Raw genomic sequence first — 18,402 nt, forward strand, 5'->3', positions numbered from 1 at the left:
CAGCTACTCGGGAGGCTGAGGCAGGAGAATGGTGTGAACCCGGGAGGAGAGCTTGCAGTGAGCCGAGATCGTGCCACTGCACTCCAGCCTGGGCGACAGAGCGAGACTCTGTCTCATAAATAAATACATACATATATACGTACATACACACATACATACAAAATTAGCTGGTGTGGTGATGCATGCCTGTTATCCCAGCTACTCAGGAGGCTGAGGCAGGAGAATCTCTTGAACCCAGGAGGCGGAGGTTGTGGTGAGCCAAGATTGTGCCATTGCACTCCAGCCTGGGCAACAAGAGCGAAACTCCATCTGGAAAAAAAAAAAAAGAAGAGAATGGGCTCTGTTGTGGCCCAGGCTGGAGTGCAGTGGTAGTCACTGGTGTCATCATGGTGCACTAAAGCCTGAAACTCATGGGCTCAAGCTATCCTTCCACCTCAGCCTTCCAGGTAGCTCACACTACAGCTGCCAGCTACCATGCCTGGCTTGGAATTAAAGGAACTATTAATAATTGTAAAATTAGGGCTGGGCACAGTGGCTTATGCCAGTAATCCCAGCACTTTGGGAGGCCAAGGTGGGTGGATCATTTGAGGTCAGGAGTTGGAGACCAGCCTGGCCAACATGGTGAAACCCTGCCTCTACTAAAAATACAAAAATTAGCCAGGTGTGGTCGCATGCACCTGTAATCCTAGATACTTGGGAGGCTGAGGCAGGAGAATCACTTGAACCCGGGAGGTGGAGGTTGCAATGAGCCGAGATCATGCCATAGCACTCCAGCCTGGGCAACAGAGCAAGACTCCATTTCCAAAAAACTAAAAAAAAAAAAAAAAAATTGTAAAATTAGGATAAAAAATTAGTTTCCTTTAAAGACCAACAAATACCTTTTCTTCTATGTAGCCTAAGGTGATTTGTGAAAGTAGCTCACTATGACCCAGAATACCCCACAAAATTATGCAAACCAAGAGGTTTAAATCCTTATGTTCATGTTAAGAACTCCCATGGAAGTGCCCAGGCCATTAAGGATATGCTTATATGAAAAGCCACCAAGTATCTGAAAGATGTCCCCAACAGAAATGATGTATGCCATTCCATTCTTAGAAATGTGGAGTTGGTAGGTGTACCCAGGCCAAACATTGGGGCTGGACTCAGAGTTGGTGTCCCAAAAATAGTACTAAAATTTGCATTAAAATGTGGGGTCATGCTGAACTTAAAGGATGTGGATGTAGATTTTGTGATCATTGAGCACATCCCAGGGAACAAAGCGCCCATGATGGGCCACCTGACTTAACAGAGCCCATGGGCAATGGAACCCATACATGAACTTCCTCTGCCACATCCAGATGATCCTTAATGAAAAGAAACACATTGTACCTAAACTAAAAGAGGAGCCTGCACAGAAAGAAAACAAACAAGAAAGATATCCCAGAAATAAATTCATCCAAGAGGAAATGCAAACACAAGTTAAAAAACCAACCACAGGCTAGGCGCGGTGGCTCACGCCTGTAATCCCAGCACTTTGGGAGGCCGACGTAGGCGGATCACGAAGTCAGGAGTTCGAGACCAACCTGGTCAACATAGTGAAACCCCTTCTCTAGTAAAAATACAAAAAATTAGCCAGGCGTGGCGGTGCACGCCTCTCATTACAGCTACTCGGGAGGCTGAGGCAGGAGAATTGCTTGAACCCGGGAGGTGGAGTTTGCAGTGAGCCGAGATCATACCACTACACTCCAGCCTGGGTGACAGTGCGAGACTCTGACTCAAAAAGAAAGAAAAAAACCAACCCTAAACCTTACAAAAATCAAAATCAAATACTGTATCAAATATCTATGGGCTGGGTGTGGTGGCTGATTACATGCCTGTAATCCTAGCACCTTGGGAGGCCGAGGCACGTAGAACACTTGAGGTCAGGAATTCAAGACCAGCCTGGCCAACATGGTGAAACCCCATCTCTACTAAAAATATGAAAATTAGCCAGGCATAGTGGCAGGCACATGTAATCCCAGCTACTCAGGAGGCTGAGGCATGAGAATTGCTTGAACCTGGGAGGCGGAGGATGCAGTGAGCCAAGATTGTGCCAGTGCACTCCAGCTAGGGCAACAGAGTGAGACTCTGTTAAAAAAAAAATCTTTCTATGATACCTCTTTGATAAAGTTGGCTGTGACAGACAAAATGCAGTTAGATATTGCTGATTGGCAGGTTCTGGGTCCATGTGTTACATGACACTTTTCCCTTTGTTTTACATTTCTTTTTTTTTTTTTTTTTTTTTTTTTTTTTTGAGACGGAGTCTCGCGCTGTCGCCCGGGCTGGAGTGCAGTGGCCGGATCTCAGCTCACTGCAAGCTCCGCCTCCCGGGTTTACGCCATCCTCCTGCCTCAGCCTCCCGAGTAGCTGGGACTACAGGCGCCTGCCACCTCGCCCGGCTATTTTTTTGTATTTTTTAGTAGAGACGGGGTTTCACTGTGTTAGCCAGGATGGTCTCGATCTCCTGACCTCGTGATCCGCCCGTCTCGGCCTCCCAAAGTGCTGGGATTACAGGCTTGAGCCACTGCGCCCGGCCTGTTTTACATTTCTTATTGCCTGGTGTTTACTTGTTAGTGAGATGGTAATAAAGAGATTCCATTGACCGGGCGCGGTGGCTTACGCCTGTAATCCCAGCACTTTGGGAGGCCAAGGCAGGTGGATCACCTGAGGTCAGGAGTTGGAGACCAGCCTGGCTAACATGGTGAATGAAACCCTGTCTCTACTAAAAATACAAAACAATTAGCCAGGCATGGTGGCATGCACCTGTAATCCCAGCTACTTAAGAAGCTGAGAAAGGAGAATCAATTGAACTGGGAGGCGGAGGTTTCAGTGAGCTGAGATCATGCCATTGCACTCCAGCCTGGGTGACAAGAGTGAAACCTCCTCTAAAAAAAACCACAAAACCAAAAACTTATGCTGGGACAAAAGTCACAATCAAGTGATTGTGGGAAACCAGAATATATGGTTAGATAATTTTTTTTCTTTTTTCTCCTTTTTTTTTGTTTTTGAGACAGAGTCTCGTTCTGTCACCCAGGCTGGAGTGCAGTGGTGTGATCTTGGCTCACTGCTTACCTCTGCCTCCCAGGTTCAAGCAATTCTCCTGCTTCAGCTTCCTGAGTAGCTGGGACTACAGGTGTGTGCCACCACACCTGTTTAATTTTTGTATTTTTAGTAGCGACAGTGTTTCGCAATGTTGGCCAGGCTGCTCTCAAAGTCCTGACCTCTGGTGATCGCCTACCTTGGCCTCCCAAAGTGCTGGGATTACAGGTGTGAGCCACCGCACCCAGTCCAGTCAGATAATTTCTTTTTTTTTTTTTTTTTTTTTGAGACGGAGTCTCGCTCTGTCGCCCAGGCTGGAGTGCAGTGGCGCGATCTCGGCTCACTGCAAGCTCCGCCTCCCGGGTTCACGCCATTCTCCTGCCTCAGCCTCCCGAGTAGCTGGGACTACAGGCGCCCACAACCGCGCCCGGCTAATTTTTTGTATTTTTAGTAGAGACGGGGTTTCACCGTGGTCTCGATCTCCTGACCTTGTGATCCGCCCGCCTCGGCCTCCCAAAGTGCTGGGATTACAGGCGTGAGCCACCGCGCCCGGCCCAGTCAGATAATTTCTGAGACAGTTTTGTACTTGTTATGAGGGTAGGTAATGTGGGAAATGCATTACAGCAGCAGTCCCCAACCTTTCTGGCACCAGGGACCAGTTTTGTGGAAGAAAATTTTTTCACAGATGAGGGTGGGGAGATGTTTTTTGGATGAAACTGTTTCACCTCAGATCATCAGGGATTAGATTCTCATAAGGAGCACGCAACCTAGATCTCTCAAATGTGCAGTTCACAATAGGGTTCTCGCCCCTAAGAAACTCTAATACCATTGCTGCTCTGACAGGAGGCAGAGCTTAGGCAGTAACATTCACTCACTTCTGCTTACCTCCTGCTGTGTGGCCTAGTTCCTAACAGGCCATGGACAGGTACCCGTCTGTAGCCCCAGAGTTGGGGACACGTGAATTAGAGGACACTCAACTGGTGTTCAGTGCAGAATGGATGGCTTGTTTGCTGTGTGAGAAAATCCTCCACATATTTGGTCACAGAGGTATTGCATTGTGTGAATGCACAGGAAAAACATTTTGAGTTTTTCCACTCTTAGATCCCTGTTCAATTTTGAGAAATCCAGTCACGGCAGTGTGTGAATGTTAATGCTACCCTCACTACAAGAGGGAGCTTCACTGACGTTGCCTTTCTGGAAAATGGTTCAAAGGACTTTGTTGGAGTACTTTATTTATTTATTTGTTTGTTTATTTTTGAGACAAGGTCTTGCTCTGTTGCCCAGGCTGGAGTGCAGTAGTGCAGTCTCAGCTTACTGCAATCTCCGCCTCCCAGGTTCAAATGATTCTCCTGCCTCAGCCTCCCGAGTAGCTGGCACTACAGGCACCCGCCACCAAGCCCGGCTAATGTTTTTTGTATTTTTAGTAGAGACGGGGTTTCACCATGTTAGCCAGGATGGTCTCGATCTCCTGCCCTCGTGATCCATCCACCTTGGCCTCCCAAAATGCTGGGATAACAGGCGTGAGCCACCGCACCCGACCTACATGACTTAACTTTTTTACCTTGTTAAACAGAGAGCAATCAACCCTGTGAACCTTATGTTCCAGATTCTGACAAGTGTGTGGAAAAGATTCTATACACTAAATGAAATAGGAGTAATGGGTGAGAGAGTGTGCCCTTGAGTTTCAAGTTGGGGTCGGGGGGGAAAAAGAAGACAGTGTCTTGAGGTGGTGACATTTGTAATGAGATCTGAAATGATGTATTCGTATATGAAGTCCGGGGAGAGGATTCTGGAAAGATGGCAGAATAGGAAGTATCAAGCAGAAACTATAGAAAGCCATTTTTGTGAACTGAGTTCCTCTACTGGGCTCTCAGAAACCAGACCTACCCCAGTGATTAGGAAATTACACCTAGGCAATCGTCTTTGCCTCATACATTACAAAGAATGTTCAGTAAACAATGGCTTGAGAAATGAGCACAGTCCAATCTTTGGGTAACCCAGTGCAGAGATGTAAACAAAAGACTATCCTTGGCAAAGTTCTATGGTCACATGATGTTTGAGGCAGTTCTGCATATCATATGAGGGCCTTGTTGGAGTTCTTATGTATCTCTGCCAAGAGAGTACTGCACATGGCCGGGCGCGGTGGCTCAAGCCTGTAATCCCAGCACTTTGGGAGGCCGAGACGGGCGGATCATGAGGTCAAGAGATCGAGAGCATCCTGGCTAACACGGTGAAACCCCGTCTCTACTAAAAAATACAAAAAACTACCGGGTGAGGTGGCGGGCGCCTGTAGTCCCAGCTACTTGGGAGGCTGAGGCAGGAGAATGGCGTAAACCCAGGAGGCAGAGCTTGTAGTGAGCCGAGATCCGGCCACTGCACTCCAGCCTGGACAACAGAGCGAGACTCCATCTCAAAAAAAAAAAAAAAGAGAGAGGTCATTATTGCAACTTCTGTGCCATTTATTTATTTTGAGACACAGTCTTGTTCTTTCGCCAGGCTGGAGTGCAGTGGCACAATCTCAGCTCACTGCACTCTCTGCCTCCCAGGTTCAAGGGGTTCCTCTGCCTCAGCCTCCTGAGTAGCTGGGATTACAGGCATGTGCCACCACGCCTGGTTACTTTTTTGTATTTTAGTAGAGACGGGGTTTCACCATGTTGTCCAGGATGGTCTCAATCTCCTGACTTCATGATCCGCCCACCTCGGCCTCCCAAAGTGCTGGGATTACAGGCGTGAGCCACCGCACCCAGCCACTTCTGTGCCATTTAATTGTTCACCAGTTGCCACAGGTCTATCTGTGTACACCTGAGTTGCTTGAGTGGTTCTCAACAAATGAATTTAACTTTCATTGTGGTGTTGAATTTTTGTGTATACCTTTTATTAATTATTTTGACCGTGGGCTGACCAATATCATGAGTAAAAGATTTAAAAGGCCTAGAGGAGTCAGGCATGTTGGCTCATGCCTGTAATCCCAGCACTTTGGGAGGCCGAGGCAGACAGACAGATCACTTGAGGCCAGGAGTTTGAGACCAGTCTGGCCAACATGGTGAAACCCCAATTCTACAAAAAACACAAAAATTAACTGGGCATGGTGATGCTCGTCTGTAGTGCCAGCTACCTGGGAGGTTGTGACATGAGACTTACTTGAACCCGGAAGCAGAGGTTGCAGTGAGCTGAGGTCGTGCCACTGCAATTCAGCCTAGGCAACAGAGCGACACTCCATCTCAAAAAAAAAAAAAAAAAAAAAAAAAAAAGGCCTATAGGTAGGAAGCAAAATGTAAATAATGAGAAAAACATATATCTTAAGTTCACATTTGAAATATGTAATTTTAAGAAAATTTGGTGATGCTGCAAATAAACTGAGGATTGTAATTATAAAATTACAAGTTTTTCCTGAGAAAAAACACATTTTCAACCTAAGTACATTGATCTTAAAAGGATTTTTTCCTTTGCTTTTTGACCTTGCCTTGTGAAAAAGTGCAAAAATAAGACACGAATAGTTAAAATAAGAATTTTTGGGCAGGCATGGTGGCTCACGTCTGTAATCCCAGCACTTTGGGAGGCCAAGGCAGGTGGATCACATGAGGTCAGGAGTTTCAGACCAGCCTGGCCAACACAGTGAAACTCTGTCTCTACTAAAAATACAAAAAATTGGCTGGACGCGGTGGCTCAAGCCTGTAATCCCAGCACTTTGGGAGGCCGAGGCAGTCAGATCACGAGGTCAGGAGATGGAGACTATCCTGGCTAACACAGTGAGACCCCGTCTCTACTAAAAATACAAAAAAAATTAGCCGGGCGTGGTGGTGGGCACCTGTAGTCCCAGCTACTCGGGAGGCTGAGGCAGGAGAATGACGTGAACCTGGGAGGTGGAGCTTGCAGTGAGCCGAGATCGCACCACTGCACTCCAGCCTGGGCAACAGAGCAAGACTCCATCTCAAAAGAAAAAAATTAGCCAGGTGTGGTGGTGGGTGCCTGTGATTCCAGCTACTTGGGAGGCTGAGGCAGGAGAATCACTTGACCCCAGGAGGCAGAGGTTGCGGTGAGCCAAGATCACACCACTGTCCTCCAGCCTGGGTGACAGAGTGAGACTCTGTCTCAAAAAAAAAAAAAAAAAAAAAAAAAAGTCATGTCTCACAAATCAAGGTATTTTCCATATATCATCACACATAGTTAAGGTTTGGTCAGTCAGTGATTGCTTCTATGTCTGCTGGGACCTGGGATTTTTACTTTAGGGAGACTCAAATAAGCTTTTGTGAAGAGAAGCACCCATGACGCCTTAAAGGAAATGATTGGATTGTTCCATGCATGACTTTTCCATGATGTCATTAGCTTCACAGTATTAGCATAAGGGGGTTCCTGACAACTTTGCATCAACAGCATATTACCAGAGAAAGAAAGACTTGATTGGAATAGTGATGCTGACTTCGTTCCTTACTGGACAGGAAATTCAGTTTTCAAAAACATATTGGCACCATAGGACTCAAGGTGATTTTTTTTTTTTTTTTGAGATGGAGTCTTGCTCTGTAGCCCGGGCTGGAGTGCAGTGGCCGGATCTCAGCTCACTGCAAGCTCCGCCTCCCGGGTTTGCGCCATTCTCCTGCCTCAGCCTCCGGAGTAGCTGGGACTACAGGCGCCCGCCACCTCGCCCGGCTAGTTTTTTGTATTTTTAGTAGAGACGGGGTTTCACCGTGTTAGCCAGGATGGTCTCGATCTCCTGACCTCGTGATCCGCCTGTCTCAGCCTCCCAAAGTGCTGGGATTACAGGCTTGAGCCACCGCGCCCGGCCCATTTTAACATTTCTGAAGAAATAGCAAAGTGGGCATGTATCTTTAATGTGGAGCACCTGGGGACATCTCTGGAGACCTATAGCTCTGAGGAACAGAGACAAGTGATTTGGGGGATACTCTCGATTAACAAGTGAAAGAATCAGGAAAATGGGCTGGAAGCAGGTAGCCACACACCTCTCTCCCTGTGTGGTGCCTCTAATATGTGACTGATGCCTTCCTTTTCTGTGCCTTTGAAATCTCATGCAAGATTGGCTATAGGTGAATTGTATTACGGAACCATCCAAGTCCTTCTAGATGTTATTGTCCTTTTGCAGGTCTCTCTTCTCAATTCAAAAGGCAGTTATCCAGAGGTCCTTTCACCACTCTCTTTTCTCGTGTTTCAAAGGCAGTGGGACAACAGAAAGCTTCTCCTATTTCTTCCACTAACATGATTTCTCATATATTAATGGTATGAGTTCTTTCATGTTCTCGACATGAACTGGCACGAATAAAGGCTTTGCCACAGTGCTTGCATTGATAGGGTTTCTCTCCAGTGTGAGTCCTTTCATGATATCGAATGTAATTGGAAATAAAGGCCTTACCACAGTGCTTACATTGATAGGGTTTCTCTCCAGTGTGAGTCCTTTCATGATATCGAATGGAACTGGAACAAGTGAAGGCTTTGCCACAGACCTTACACACATATGGCTTATCTCCAGTGTGTGTCCTTTCATGTATATGCAAGGAAGAGAAATACCTGAATGCTTTTCCGCATTGCTTACATTCATGGGGCTTCTCTCCAGTGTGCGTCCTTTCATGTATATGCAAGGAAGAAAAATACTTGAATACTTTTCCACATTCCTTACATTCGTGGGGCTTCTCTCCACTGTGCATCCTTTCATGAATTTGAAGTTGTGAAGCACATCTAAAGCCTCTACCGCACTGCTTACATCCATAGGGTTTATCACCAGTGTGTGTTTTTTCATGCCTTTGAAGGTCCGAGGTACATCTGAAGGCTTTACCACATTGCCTACATTCATAGGGTTTCTCTCCAGTGTGAGTCCTTCCATGCTTTTGAAGGTGTGAGCCACATCTAAAGGCTTTCCCACATTGCTTACATTCATAGGGTTTCTCTCCAGTGTGAGTCATCTTATGATACTGAATGGAACTGAAAGAAATGAAGACTTTCCCACATTGCTTACACTCATAGGGTTTTTCTCCAGCGTGAGACCTTTTATGTCTACGAATTTCACTAGGAAAACTGAATGCATTCCCACATTCCTTACATCCATCGGCTTTCACTCCTGTGTGAGTTCTTTCATGTATTGGAAGGGTAGTGGAACGAGTAAAGGCCTTACCACACTGTTTACACTCATATGGTTTCACAGCAGTGTGAATTCGTTCATGGATAAGACATAAACTGAGAAAAAAGAAAATGTTCCCACAAAACTTACATTTATAAGGTCCATCTTCACGGTGCATCACCTTGTGTCTTTGAATGCGTGAATGGGAAATGAAGGTTTCCGCACATTCTTTACCATCATAGGGTTTCTCTTTAGTGCAAGCTTCATCATGTGATTGAAAGGAGTCAAGATAACTGAAGGCGTTCTTACATTCCTTATTTCTATATGGATTCTCTCCATATTCCTGATACTCAGAAGACTTGTGTCCAGTGTCAGCTCTGATGTGCCTATTAAGAGATGAGTGACCCATGCCAACTTCTCCACACACACTGCTTTCACACGGTATTACTTCAGGAAGAGTTTTCTTGTTCAGCATGTCATCTGCAATCTGGTTGAAGCTTTCTCCACAGTGATGACTTTCTTTGCTTTCAAAGAGTTTCTCTCTCATAAGACTTCAGTGAAAAATAAGAAGCATATTATTAACGGTTTGATTAAAAGTGACGTATAGGGCCGGGCACAGTGGCTCACGCCTTTGAGAGGCTGAGGTGGGCGGATCACCTGAGGTCATGAGTTCGAGACCATCCTGGCCAACATGGTGAAACCCCGTCTCTACTAAAAATGCAAAAATTAGCCGGGCACGGTGGCAGGTGCCTGTAATCCCAGTTACTCAGGAGGCTGAGGTGGGAGAATTGCTTGAACCCCAGAGACAGAGGTTGCAGTGAGCTGAGATAGTGCCATTGTGCTCCAGCCTGGGTGACAAGCGCAAAACTCTGTCTCAAAAAAAAAAAAAAAAAAAGCGATCTATATTGGCTGGGTGCAGTGTGTCACACCTGTAATCCCAGCACTATGGGAGGCTGAGGCGGGCAGATGGCTTGAGGCCAGGAGTTTGAGATCATCCTGGCCAACATGGCAAAACCCTGTCTCTACTAAAAATACAAAAATTGGCTGGGTGTGACGGCATGCGCTTGTAATCCCAACTACTTGGGATGCTAAGGCACAAGAATACCTTGAACCCAAGCAGTGGCAGCTGCAGTGAGCTGAAACCACACCACTCCACTCCAGCCTGGGAGACAGAGTGAGACTCTTGTCTCAAAAAAGAAGAAAAAAATCATGATTTATATTCATTAACAAGTATTGCACTTGCATTTTTAACACTGCCCGGCAAAGTGTCAGCTTTCTGCTCTGTCTGAATTGTTTGAATATTAATGAACCATATGCTCTGCAAGATGGTCTGGGTATATATATTTTTTAAAAATTAGTTTTTCTATGGGGCTTCATAATCCTATCTTCAAGTAAACTATTTTACAAACACTAAACATGTGTGTCTTTTTTTTTGAGCTGGGGTCACAACTCACCCTGTTGTCCAAATTGGAGTGCAGTGATACCATCATGGCTCACTGCAGCCTCAACCTCCTGGCCTCCAGCAATCCTTTGGTCTGAACGCCCCAAAGGACTGGGATTTTGGGTATGAGCAACAGTGCCCAGCCCAGCCTATGTTACATTTAAACATATGTTTTTAGGAAAACTTTCTATGAATACATAAATTTGATACTGGGTTTATTTCTTTTGCTTTTTTTTTTTTTTTTTTGAGATGGAGTCTCACTCTATCGCCCAGGCTTGACTACAGTGGCGTGATCTCGGCTCACTGCAAGCTCCGCCTCCTGGGTTCACGCCATTCTCCTGCCTCAGCCTCCCGAGTAGCTGGGACTACAGGCGCCTGCCACCACGCCTGGGTAATTTTTGTATTTTTATTTTTATTTTTTATTTATTTATTTATTTTTGAGACGGAGTCTTGCTCTGTCGCCCAGGCTGGAGTGCAGTGGCTGGATCTCAGCTCACTGCAAGCTCCGCCTCCCGGGTTCACGCCATTCTCCTGCCTCAGCCTCCCGAGTAGCTGGGACTACAGGCGCCCGCCACCTCGCCCGGCTAGTTTTTTGTATTTTTAGTAGAGACGGGGTTTCGCCGTGTTAGCCAGGTTGGTCTTGATCTTGTGACCTCATGATCTGCTTGTCTCGGCCTCCCAAAGTGCTGGGATTACAGGCTTGAGCCACTGCGCCCGGCAATTTTTGTATTTTTAGTAGAGGCGGGGTTTCACCGTGTTAGCCAGGATGGTCTTGATCTCCTGACCTCGTGATCCACCTGCCTTGGCCTCCCAAAGTGCTGGGATTACAGGTGTGAGCCACCGCACCCGGCTCTTTTGCTTCTTTTTAATATTTTCTCACATTTTAAGATTTTCTAGAGGCATTGTCTTGTCTTGTGAGACAAAATTACCTTAGATTTCTCCTGGGATTTTTGTACTTATCTTCCATGTTCTGAATTTTCCATGTTTTTCCTAAAACACAGACCCAGAGAAAACACAGATCCAGAATTAGTATGAATTTATTTTAAAATAATTAGATTCTGTATTCATGGTACACGGTAGCCATGTCTGATTTATTCATCAAAGTATTTTCTGTCCATGTTCAAAATCAATGAACAGCATTGATGAGCTAGAAACATTTGTTCTCTAATTCACTGGGAAGTAATATTGTCATTCTTACCTACAGAGGTCAGGTTCTTGAAGGTTTCCTGCATAACATCCCTGTAGAGATTCTTCTGGGAAGGATCCAGCAAAGCCCACTCATCCTGGGTGAAGCTCACAGCCACATCCTCGAAGGCCACAGAATCCTGAAACATCTCACACATGTAAAGGAGGACAGGTAAGACTAACAGCCCTGGAGGCTTATTCTTTATTCCTAAGAAGTTCCCATGATACTGTGGACTCCAAACATTTATCCCATGACTTGGTCATCACAACTCTTACTTTCTGTCTATACTCATGTTCTCCCACAAACCAAGTCTTTTTTTGTTAAGAGAGAGGGTCTTCGGCCAGGCGCGGTGGCTCACGCCTGTAATCCCAGCACTCTGGGAGGCTGAGGCAGGCAGATCACCTGAGGTCAGGAGTTTGAGACCAGCCTGGCCAACATAGAGAAACCCCGTCTCTACTAAAAATATAAAAATCAGCCAGGCATGGTGGTGGGCGCCTGTAGTCCCAGCTACTTGGGAGGCTGAGGTAGGAGAAGGGCTTGAACCCAGGAGGTAGAGGTTGCAGTGGGCCGAGACTGCGTCACTGCACTCCAGCCTAGGCAACAAAGCAAGACTCCATCTCAAAAAATAATAATAATAAAATGAATAGGCCAGGCGCAGTGGCTCACCTGTAATCCCAGCACTTTAGGAGGCCGAGGCGGGTGGATCACCTGAGGTCAGGAGTTCGAGACCAACCTGACCAACATGGAGAAACCCTGTCTCTATTTAAAAAAAAAAAACAAAAACACAGTTAGCTGGGCATGGTGGCACATGCCTGTAATCCCAGCTACTTGGGAGGCTGAGGCAGGAGAATCACTTGAACCCGGGAGGTGGAGGTTGCAGTGAGCTGAGATTGCACCATTGCACTACAGCCTGGGCAACAAGAGCGAAACTCTGTCTTGAAAAAAAAAATAATAAAATAAAATAAATAAAATCTATACTAATCAAGAGAAAATGGTATTAACAGATAGAAAGATAGACTAATAGAAAACAGCAGATTCTGAAAACAGTGAAACCATGACAAAGCAGGTATCACCAGCCAATTATGCAAGTGGTCCTCACTTAACAGGGACAAGGACAGATGGTTATCTACAGGAGAACAAACAATCTTTGGCCCATCATCTCCACATGAATTACTTCTAGAGTTGCCTGTTATCCTGAGTTCTTATGTTACCTTACCATGCATTTTCATTATGGGTTTCACTTTCTTATAATGGAAGAAACCTGCACTCAAGTCGGGTGTAGTGGCTCACACCTATAATCCCAGCACTTTGGGAGGCCAAGGCAGGCCGATCACTTCAGGTGAAGAGTCTGGTAAAGAGTCTGGCGAATATGGTGAAACTCCCTCTCTACTAAAAAGTACAAAAATTAGCCGGGTGTGTGCGTGCCTGTAATCCTAGCTACTCGGGAGGCTGAGGCAGGAGAATCGCTTGAACCCGGGAAGCGGCGGTTGCAGTGAGCTGAGAGAGTGCCACTTCACTCCAGCCTGGGCGACAAAGGAAGACTCTGTCTCAGAAAAAAAAAAGAAGAAGAAGAAGAAAAAGAAAGCTGCACTCGACCTCAACAGTTCCCAGTTCTCCACCTCCTCCCAGTTCCTGCATGTGCTTAACCCACATACATATGTGACTTACATGGCTGCCTCCTGGTGACCACCTCACTGTGGAACAGCTTCATACATCAACTTGACTTGCCCCACTTACCCTTACAACCACATGGATGGCATAGACCACTTCTTTTTTTTTTTTTTTTTTTTTTTTTTTTTGAGACGGAGTCTCGCTCTCTCTCCCGAGCTGGAGTGCAGTGGCCAGATCTCAGCTCACTGCAAGCTCTGCCTCCCGGGTTCACGCCATTCTCCTGCCTCAGCCTCCCGAGTAGCTGGGACTACAGGCACCCGCCACCTTGCCCGGCTAGTTTTTTGTATTTTTTTTTTTAGTAGAGACGGGGTTTCACCATGTTCGCCAGGATGGTCTCGATCTCCTGACCTCGTGATCCGCCCGTCTCGGCCTCCCAAAGTGCTGGGATTACAGGCTTGAGCCACCGCGCCCGGCCGGCATAGACCACTTCTTTTTTTTTTTTTTTTTGAGACGGAGTCTCGCTCTGTCGCCCAGGCTGGAGTGCAGTGGCCGAATCTCAGCTCACTGCAAGCTCCGCCTCCCGGGTTTACGCCATTCTCCTGCCTCAGCCTCCCGAGTAGCTGGGACTACAGGCGCCGCCACCTCGCCCGGCTAGTTTTTTGTAGTTTTAGTAGAGACGGGGTTTCACTGTGTTCGCCAGGATGGTCTCGATCTCCTGGTCTCGATCTCCTGACTTCGTGATCCACCCGTCTCGGCCTCCCAAAGTGCTGGGATTACAGGCTTGAGCCACTGCGCCCGGCCTTAGACCACTTCTTAATCAGAGCCTGACTTCACAGAACTAGCACCTGCTTGCTCTAAATCTACCAGAAACAACTCCCTGAGAGAAACCTCCTTGGACCCCAAGAAAAACTCTGGCCCAAAGGTCCCTGTCTGTCTTTCTCCCCACATGCTGGCTGAATCTGCATCCTGGATGTTCCCCTCATTCTCTGTTGCCCTGCAAGGCATGCTGCCCTCATCTCTCTGGGATTGTGAGGAATGCACTGTTATGTCATGGCTTTGTTGAGATGACTCTGCTGTGACTCACCTAACTTACACCTCTCTCTTAATAGCAACATCCAACTGGCTGACCAGCTATGTGTCTCCAAGTAATGGCAGCTGGGACTGGGGGAGAAAAACTGAGCATCCCAAGGGGTTGGCTATCTAGATGAAGAGTGTACCAGGAGTCTCCTCCCATTTGGGAAATTCAGCTGCTCCTTTGGGAGGCCCCACACCCTCCTCTGGAAGGATTGACCTAGGGGCTGATATTCAATAGGCCAGGAGGGATGGAAGCTGTGGGCATTTTGGCTCAGCCCCAGACGGTTCTGAAACCCAGGACCAGGAAAAGATAGATTGGGACTCCTGAAGACACATCACCCTGTAAAGTTTTCAAAAAGGAAACAGGCCAGGCGTGGTGGCTCACGCCTGTAATCCCAGCACTTTGGAAGGCTGAGTCAAGCAGATCATTTGAGGTCAGGAGTTCAAGACCAGCCTGACCAACATGGTGAAAACCCATCTCTACTAAAAATATAAAAAAATTAGCCGGCTGTGGTGGCGCATACCAGTAAACCCAGCTGCTCGGGAGGCTGAGGGCAGGAGAATCACCTGAACCTGGGAAGCGGAGGTTGCAGTGAGCCAAGACCGCGCCACTTCACTCTAGCCTAGGCGACAGAGCGAGACTCTGTCTCAAAAAAAAACAAAAAAAAAAAACAAAAAAGGAAACAACCCAAAGACATTCTGAGATGGTGTCTGTGCCTTACAAGATAAGAGGAGAGGAACAGGGGTTTTTCACTGGAGTATCAAGTTGTTATTCTCTATTTTCCTGTTAATGTGAAATGTTCAGAAACAGAACACAAATATTTTAAAAAGAGTCATCCATGACCTTGTGAAAAGATGACAAACCACTAAAATACTGCATCTATGTGAAAGAAAGGATGAAGAAATATACTATACAATAAAGAAAGTTGATACAGGAGGCTAAGGCAGGAGAATCGCTTGAACCCAGGAGGCGGAGGTTGCAATGAGGCGAGATGGTGCCATTGCATTCCAGCCTGGGCAACAAGAGTGAAACTCTGTCTCAAAAAAATAAAAAAGAAAGTTGATAATACTGTGAGTTGGAGAAGGGGAGTTAATTTGTGGAGATGCAGGAAAGTAACTGAACATTTAAGATGTTACTGCAAACCACTGAAGAGTTAAGTGGGGTAGCAGGGTGAAGGATTTGAGACCCTGCATCCCATAGATTAGGAAAATGCAGGAGGAAGCCAGTCCCTATAGGTAGTGTGAACAAATTTAAAGCAGCAGCAATTAGATTGAAGTGTGTTTAGTGCCATAAGTAATTACCTAAGGACACCAAAATCAAACTCAAGTTGAGGCAGGAAAATAGGGTCTGCAGGCAGGGAACATAAGGCCTATTCACACTTCAGCTATGAAAGGAAATACCCACTCCATAGGGCTTAAGCCAAGTAAATGATTTTTTTTTTTTTTTTGAGATGGAGTCTCGCTCTGTTGCCCAGGCTGGAGTGCAGTGGCTGGATCTCAGCTCACTGCAAGCTCCGCCTCCCGGGTTTATACCATTCTCCTGCCTCAGCCTCCGGAGCAGCTGGGACTACAAGCGCCTGCCACCTCGCCCGGCTAGGTTTTTTTTTTTTTTTTTTTTTTTTTGAGACAGAGTCTCGCTCTGTCGCCCAGGCTGGAGTGCAGTGGCCGGATCTCAGCTCACTGCAAGCTCCGCCTCCCGGGTTCACGCCATTCTCCGGCCTCAGCCTCCCGAGTAGCTGGGACTACAGGCGCCCGCCACCTCGCCCGGCTAGTTTTTTGTATTTCTTAGTAGAGACGGGGTTTCACCGTGTTAGCCAGGATGGTCTGGATCTCCTGACCTCGTGATCTGCCCGTCTGGGCCTCCCAAAGTGCTGGGATTACAGGCTTGAGCCACCGCGCCCGGCCAGTAAATGATTTTATAACTTTACTTCATCCTCTCCTTTGACATAGGGCATACCCCAAGTAACCAATGGAATCCTCCAGGGGGTAAACTCCCCAAAATTCTGTAACGTGGCCTTTGAGCCCCTGTGCTCAGCCCTGCTCGCACACTGTGGAGTGTTAAATCCCTTCATTCCTTCCTTGTTTTATGTGTTTTGTCCAATTCTTTGTTCAAGACGCCAAGAACCTAGACACCCTCTACCGTTAACAAAATGCAATTCTTCTTTTTTTTTTTTTTTTTTTTTTGAGACGGAGTCTTGCTCTGTCGCCCAGGCTGGAGTGCAGTGGCGCGATCTCGGCTCACTGCAAGCTCCGCCTCCCGGGTTCACGCCATTCTCCTGCCTCAGCCTCCCGAGTAGCTGGGACTACAGGCGCCCGCCACCACGCCCGGCTAATTTCTTTTTGTATTTTTAGTAGAGACGGGGTTTCACCGTGTTAGCCAGGATGGTCTCGATCTCCTGACCTCGTGATCCGCCCGCCTCGGCCTCCCAAAGTGCTGGGATTACAGGCTTGAGCCACCGCGCCCGGCCAATGCAATTCTTCTTAAAGTTTTTTGGTAACAAACCAAAAGTCATGATTGGGTGTTTCTCATTCATGAATCGCTGTTCGCTCAAACTCTTTAATTTTTTTTTTTCTTTTCTTTTTTTTTTTTTTTGGAGACGGAGTCTCGCTCTGTCGCCCAGGTTGGAGTGCAGTGGCGCGATCTTGGCTCACTGCAACCTCGGTCTCCTGTGTTCCTGTGATTCTCTTGTCTCAGCCTCCCGAGTAGCTGGGACTACAGGCGCCCGCCACCACACCCGGCTAATTTTTTGTATTTTTAGTAGAGACGGGGTTTCACCGTGTTAGCCAGGATGGTCTCGATCTCCTGACCTCGTGATCCGCCCGCCTCGGCCTCCCAAAGTGCCGGGACTACAGGCATGGGCCACCGCGCCCGGCCCAAACTCTTTAACTTTTAACAGAAAAAAACCCCGCGGGATTCCCCCATGACCCTCCCGTGGTTCCCGCAGAATCCCGGGCTGTGGGCGCGGAGCTGCCCAGAGAGGGCTCCGGGGCCGGGACCCACAGTCGCCCGCGCAGGAGCAGGACAGGACGCCCGGGGTCCTGGCTGCCGGCCCAGCCGCACCCTGCGGCCCAGGGGACGGAGGGACAGGCTGAGACAGAGGGATTCGGGTCCCAGATGCAGGAGGCGCCATGAGGAGACCCGGGTCCCGCCACATCCGCTTCAGGCCGGTTTCACCCAGCCCCTCCCCCGTCTGGGGACTCCGGCCCCACACACTCACCATTTCCCGGCTTCCGGGTGTCCCGGGGTCCTCTCTAGGGCTCCCGTGAATAGTGCAGGTCACAGTGCAGGCGGCAGAGAGACAGAAGTGGCGAAGGGACCCGGGCCTCTCCGAGTAGGAAATCTAGTATCCCGACAACAATCTGCATAGCATCAAAAGTGGAAGCCGGAATGGGCCTCCTCCTTCCGGATGGACAGTTGGCCAGGCCCTGCCCCAGCGCTTCTGATTGGGCAAGGTGCAAGGCCCCGCCCCCTCAGAACTGAGTGACGGCACAAGCCCTGGGTAACGGGCCCTGCGGAGCCCGACTGATCAGTTCTAGCCATAGCTTCTCTTTAAGGGACAATTCCCTCCTCGAGCCCTGATCATTGGATATTTTTTCAGCCAAATTTGCTCCTGATTTTTAGACAGGGAACTGTCTTCTTCCTCATTAAATGGGCTGTCAGTGCTTCCTCGTCCTGCACAGAGTCCTAAGTGTGTGCAGGGAATTCCAGACTCATTGTCCAATGGAGCGATCTGCTGACCTCAGAGCAGGAAGGGGTGCCCAGACTAGGCCAGACACGACTGCACCAGGAAGGAGGGGCAGTTGTCCTTCAGGGGCCCGGAATTAGGGATGAGACATGGCCAAGGCTTTCACATATCTCACCCCACCTCACAGTGTGGAAATGCTCCCTCCTTCCAGACCTTCATCTTCATCGGCAGAAAACTCTCACTTGGTGATTTTAAGCTTCTGACCTAAATAAACTGTCAG

The 18,402-nt window shown here is 47.7% G+C and overlaps 2 protein-coding genes across 4 annotated transcripts in view; both read right to left on the reverse strand.

The window, feature by feature from the left end:
• The window catches only part of LOC105486901 (zinc finger protein 823), a 317,208-nt gene extending 305,670 nt beyond the window's left edge, over positions 1-11,538 (reverse strand). The window contains exon 1 of the mRNA XM_071087547.1: positions 11,495-11,538. The gene's annotated coding sequence lies outside the window, so the exon portion shown is untranslated. The remainder of the gene's footprint in view (positions 1-11,494) is intronic.
• LOC105469711 (zinc finger protein 20) lies at positions 8,156-17,789 on the reverse strand. Of its 3 annotated transcripts, none has more exons than XM_011720884.3 (4): positions 17,655-17,789; positions 11,764-11,890; positions 11,495-11,555; positions 8,156-9,675 (listed from the first exon to the last, which is right to left on the reverse strand). In XM_011720884.3, the coding sequence occupies exons 1-4, from the start codon at positions 17,655-17,657 to the stop codon at positions 8,277-8,279; spliced, it is 1,590 nt and encodes a 529-aa protein (XP_011719186.2). In that variant the 5' UTR covers positions 17,658-17,789; the 3' UTR covers positions 8,156-8,276. The 3 variants fall into 3 exon arrangements, with proteins under 3 accessions (XP_011719186.2, XP_011719266.2, XP_024650206.2); XM_011720964.3 differs by lacking the exon at positions 17,655-17,789 and adding an exon at positions 12,968-13,103; XM_024794438.2 differs by lacking the exon at positions 17,655-17,789 and having other exon boundaries at positions 11,764-11,908.
• Between the last annotated feature and the right edge of the window lie 613 nt (positions 17,790-18,402).

The sequence above is a fragment of the Macaca nemestrina genome, chromosome 20 (assembly GCF_043159975.1).
Source record: "Macaca nemestrina isolate mMacNem1 chromosome 20, mMacNem.hap1, whole genome shotgun sequence".
NCBI classification, from domain to species: Eukaryota; Metazoa; Chordata; class Mammalia; order Primates; family Cercopithecidae; genus Macaca; species Macaca nemestrina.

Bases quoted from the DNA above. Each gene is read 5' to 3' on its own strand.
- LOC105469711 (XM_024794438.2), bottom strand. From the start codon at position 11,908: ATGTGTGAGATGTTTCAGGATTCTGTGGCCTTCGAGGATGTGGCTGTG. The intron at 11,556-11,763 runs GTAAGAATGACA...TCTGTGTTTTAG, and splicing joins CAAGAACCTGACCTCTGTAG to GAAAAACATGGAAAATTCAG. The intron at 9,676-11,494 runs GTAATTTTGTCT...TTTTCACTGAAG, and splicing joins AATCCCAGGAGAAATCTAAG to TCTTATGAGAGAGAAACTCT.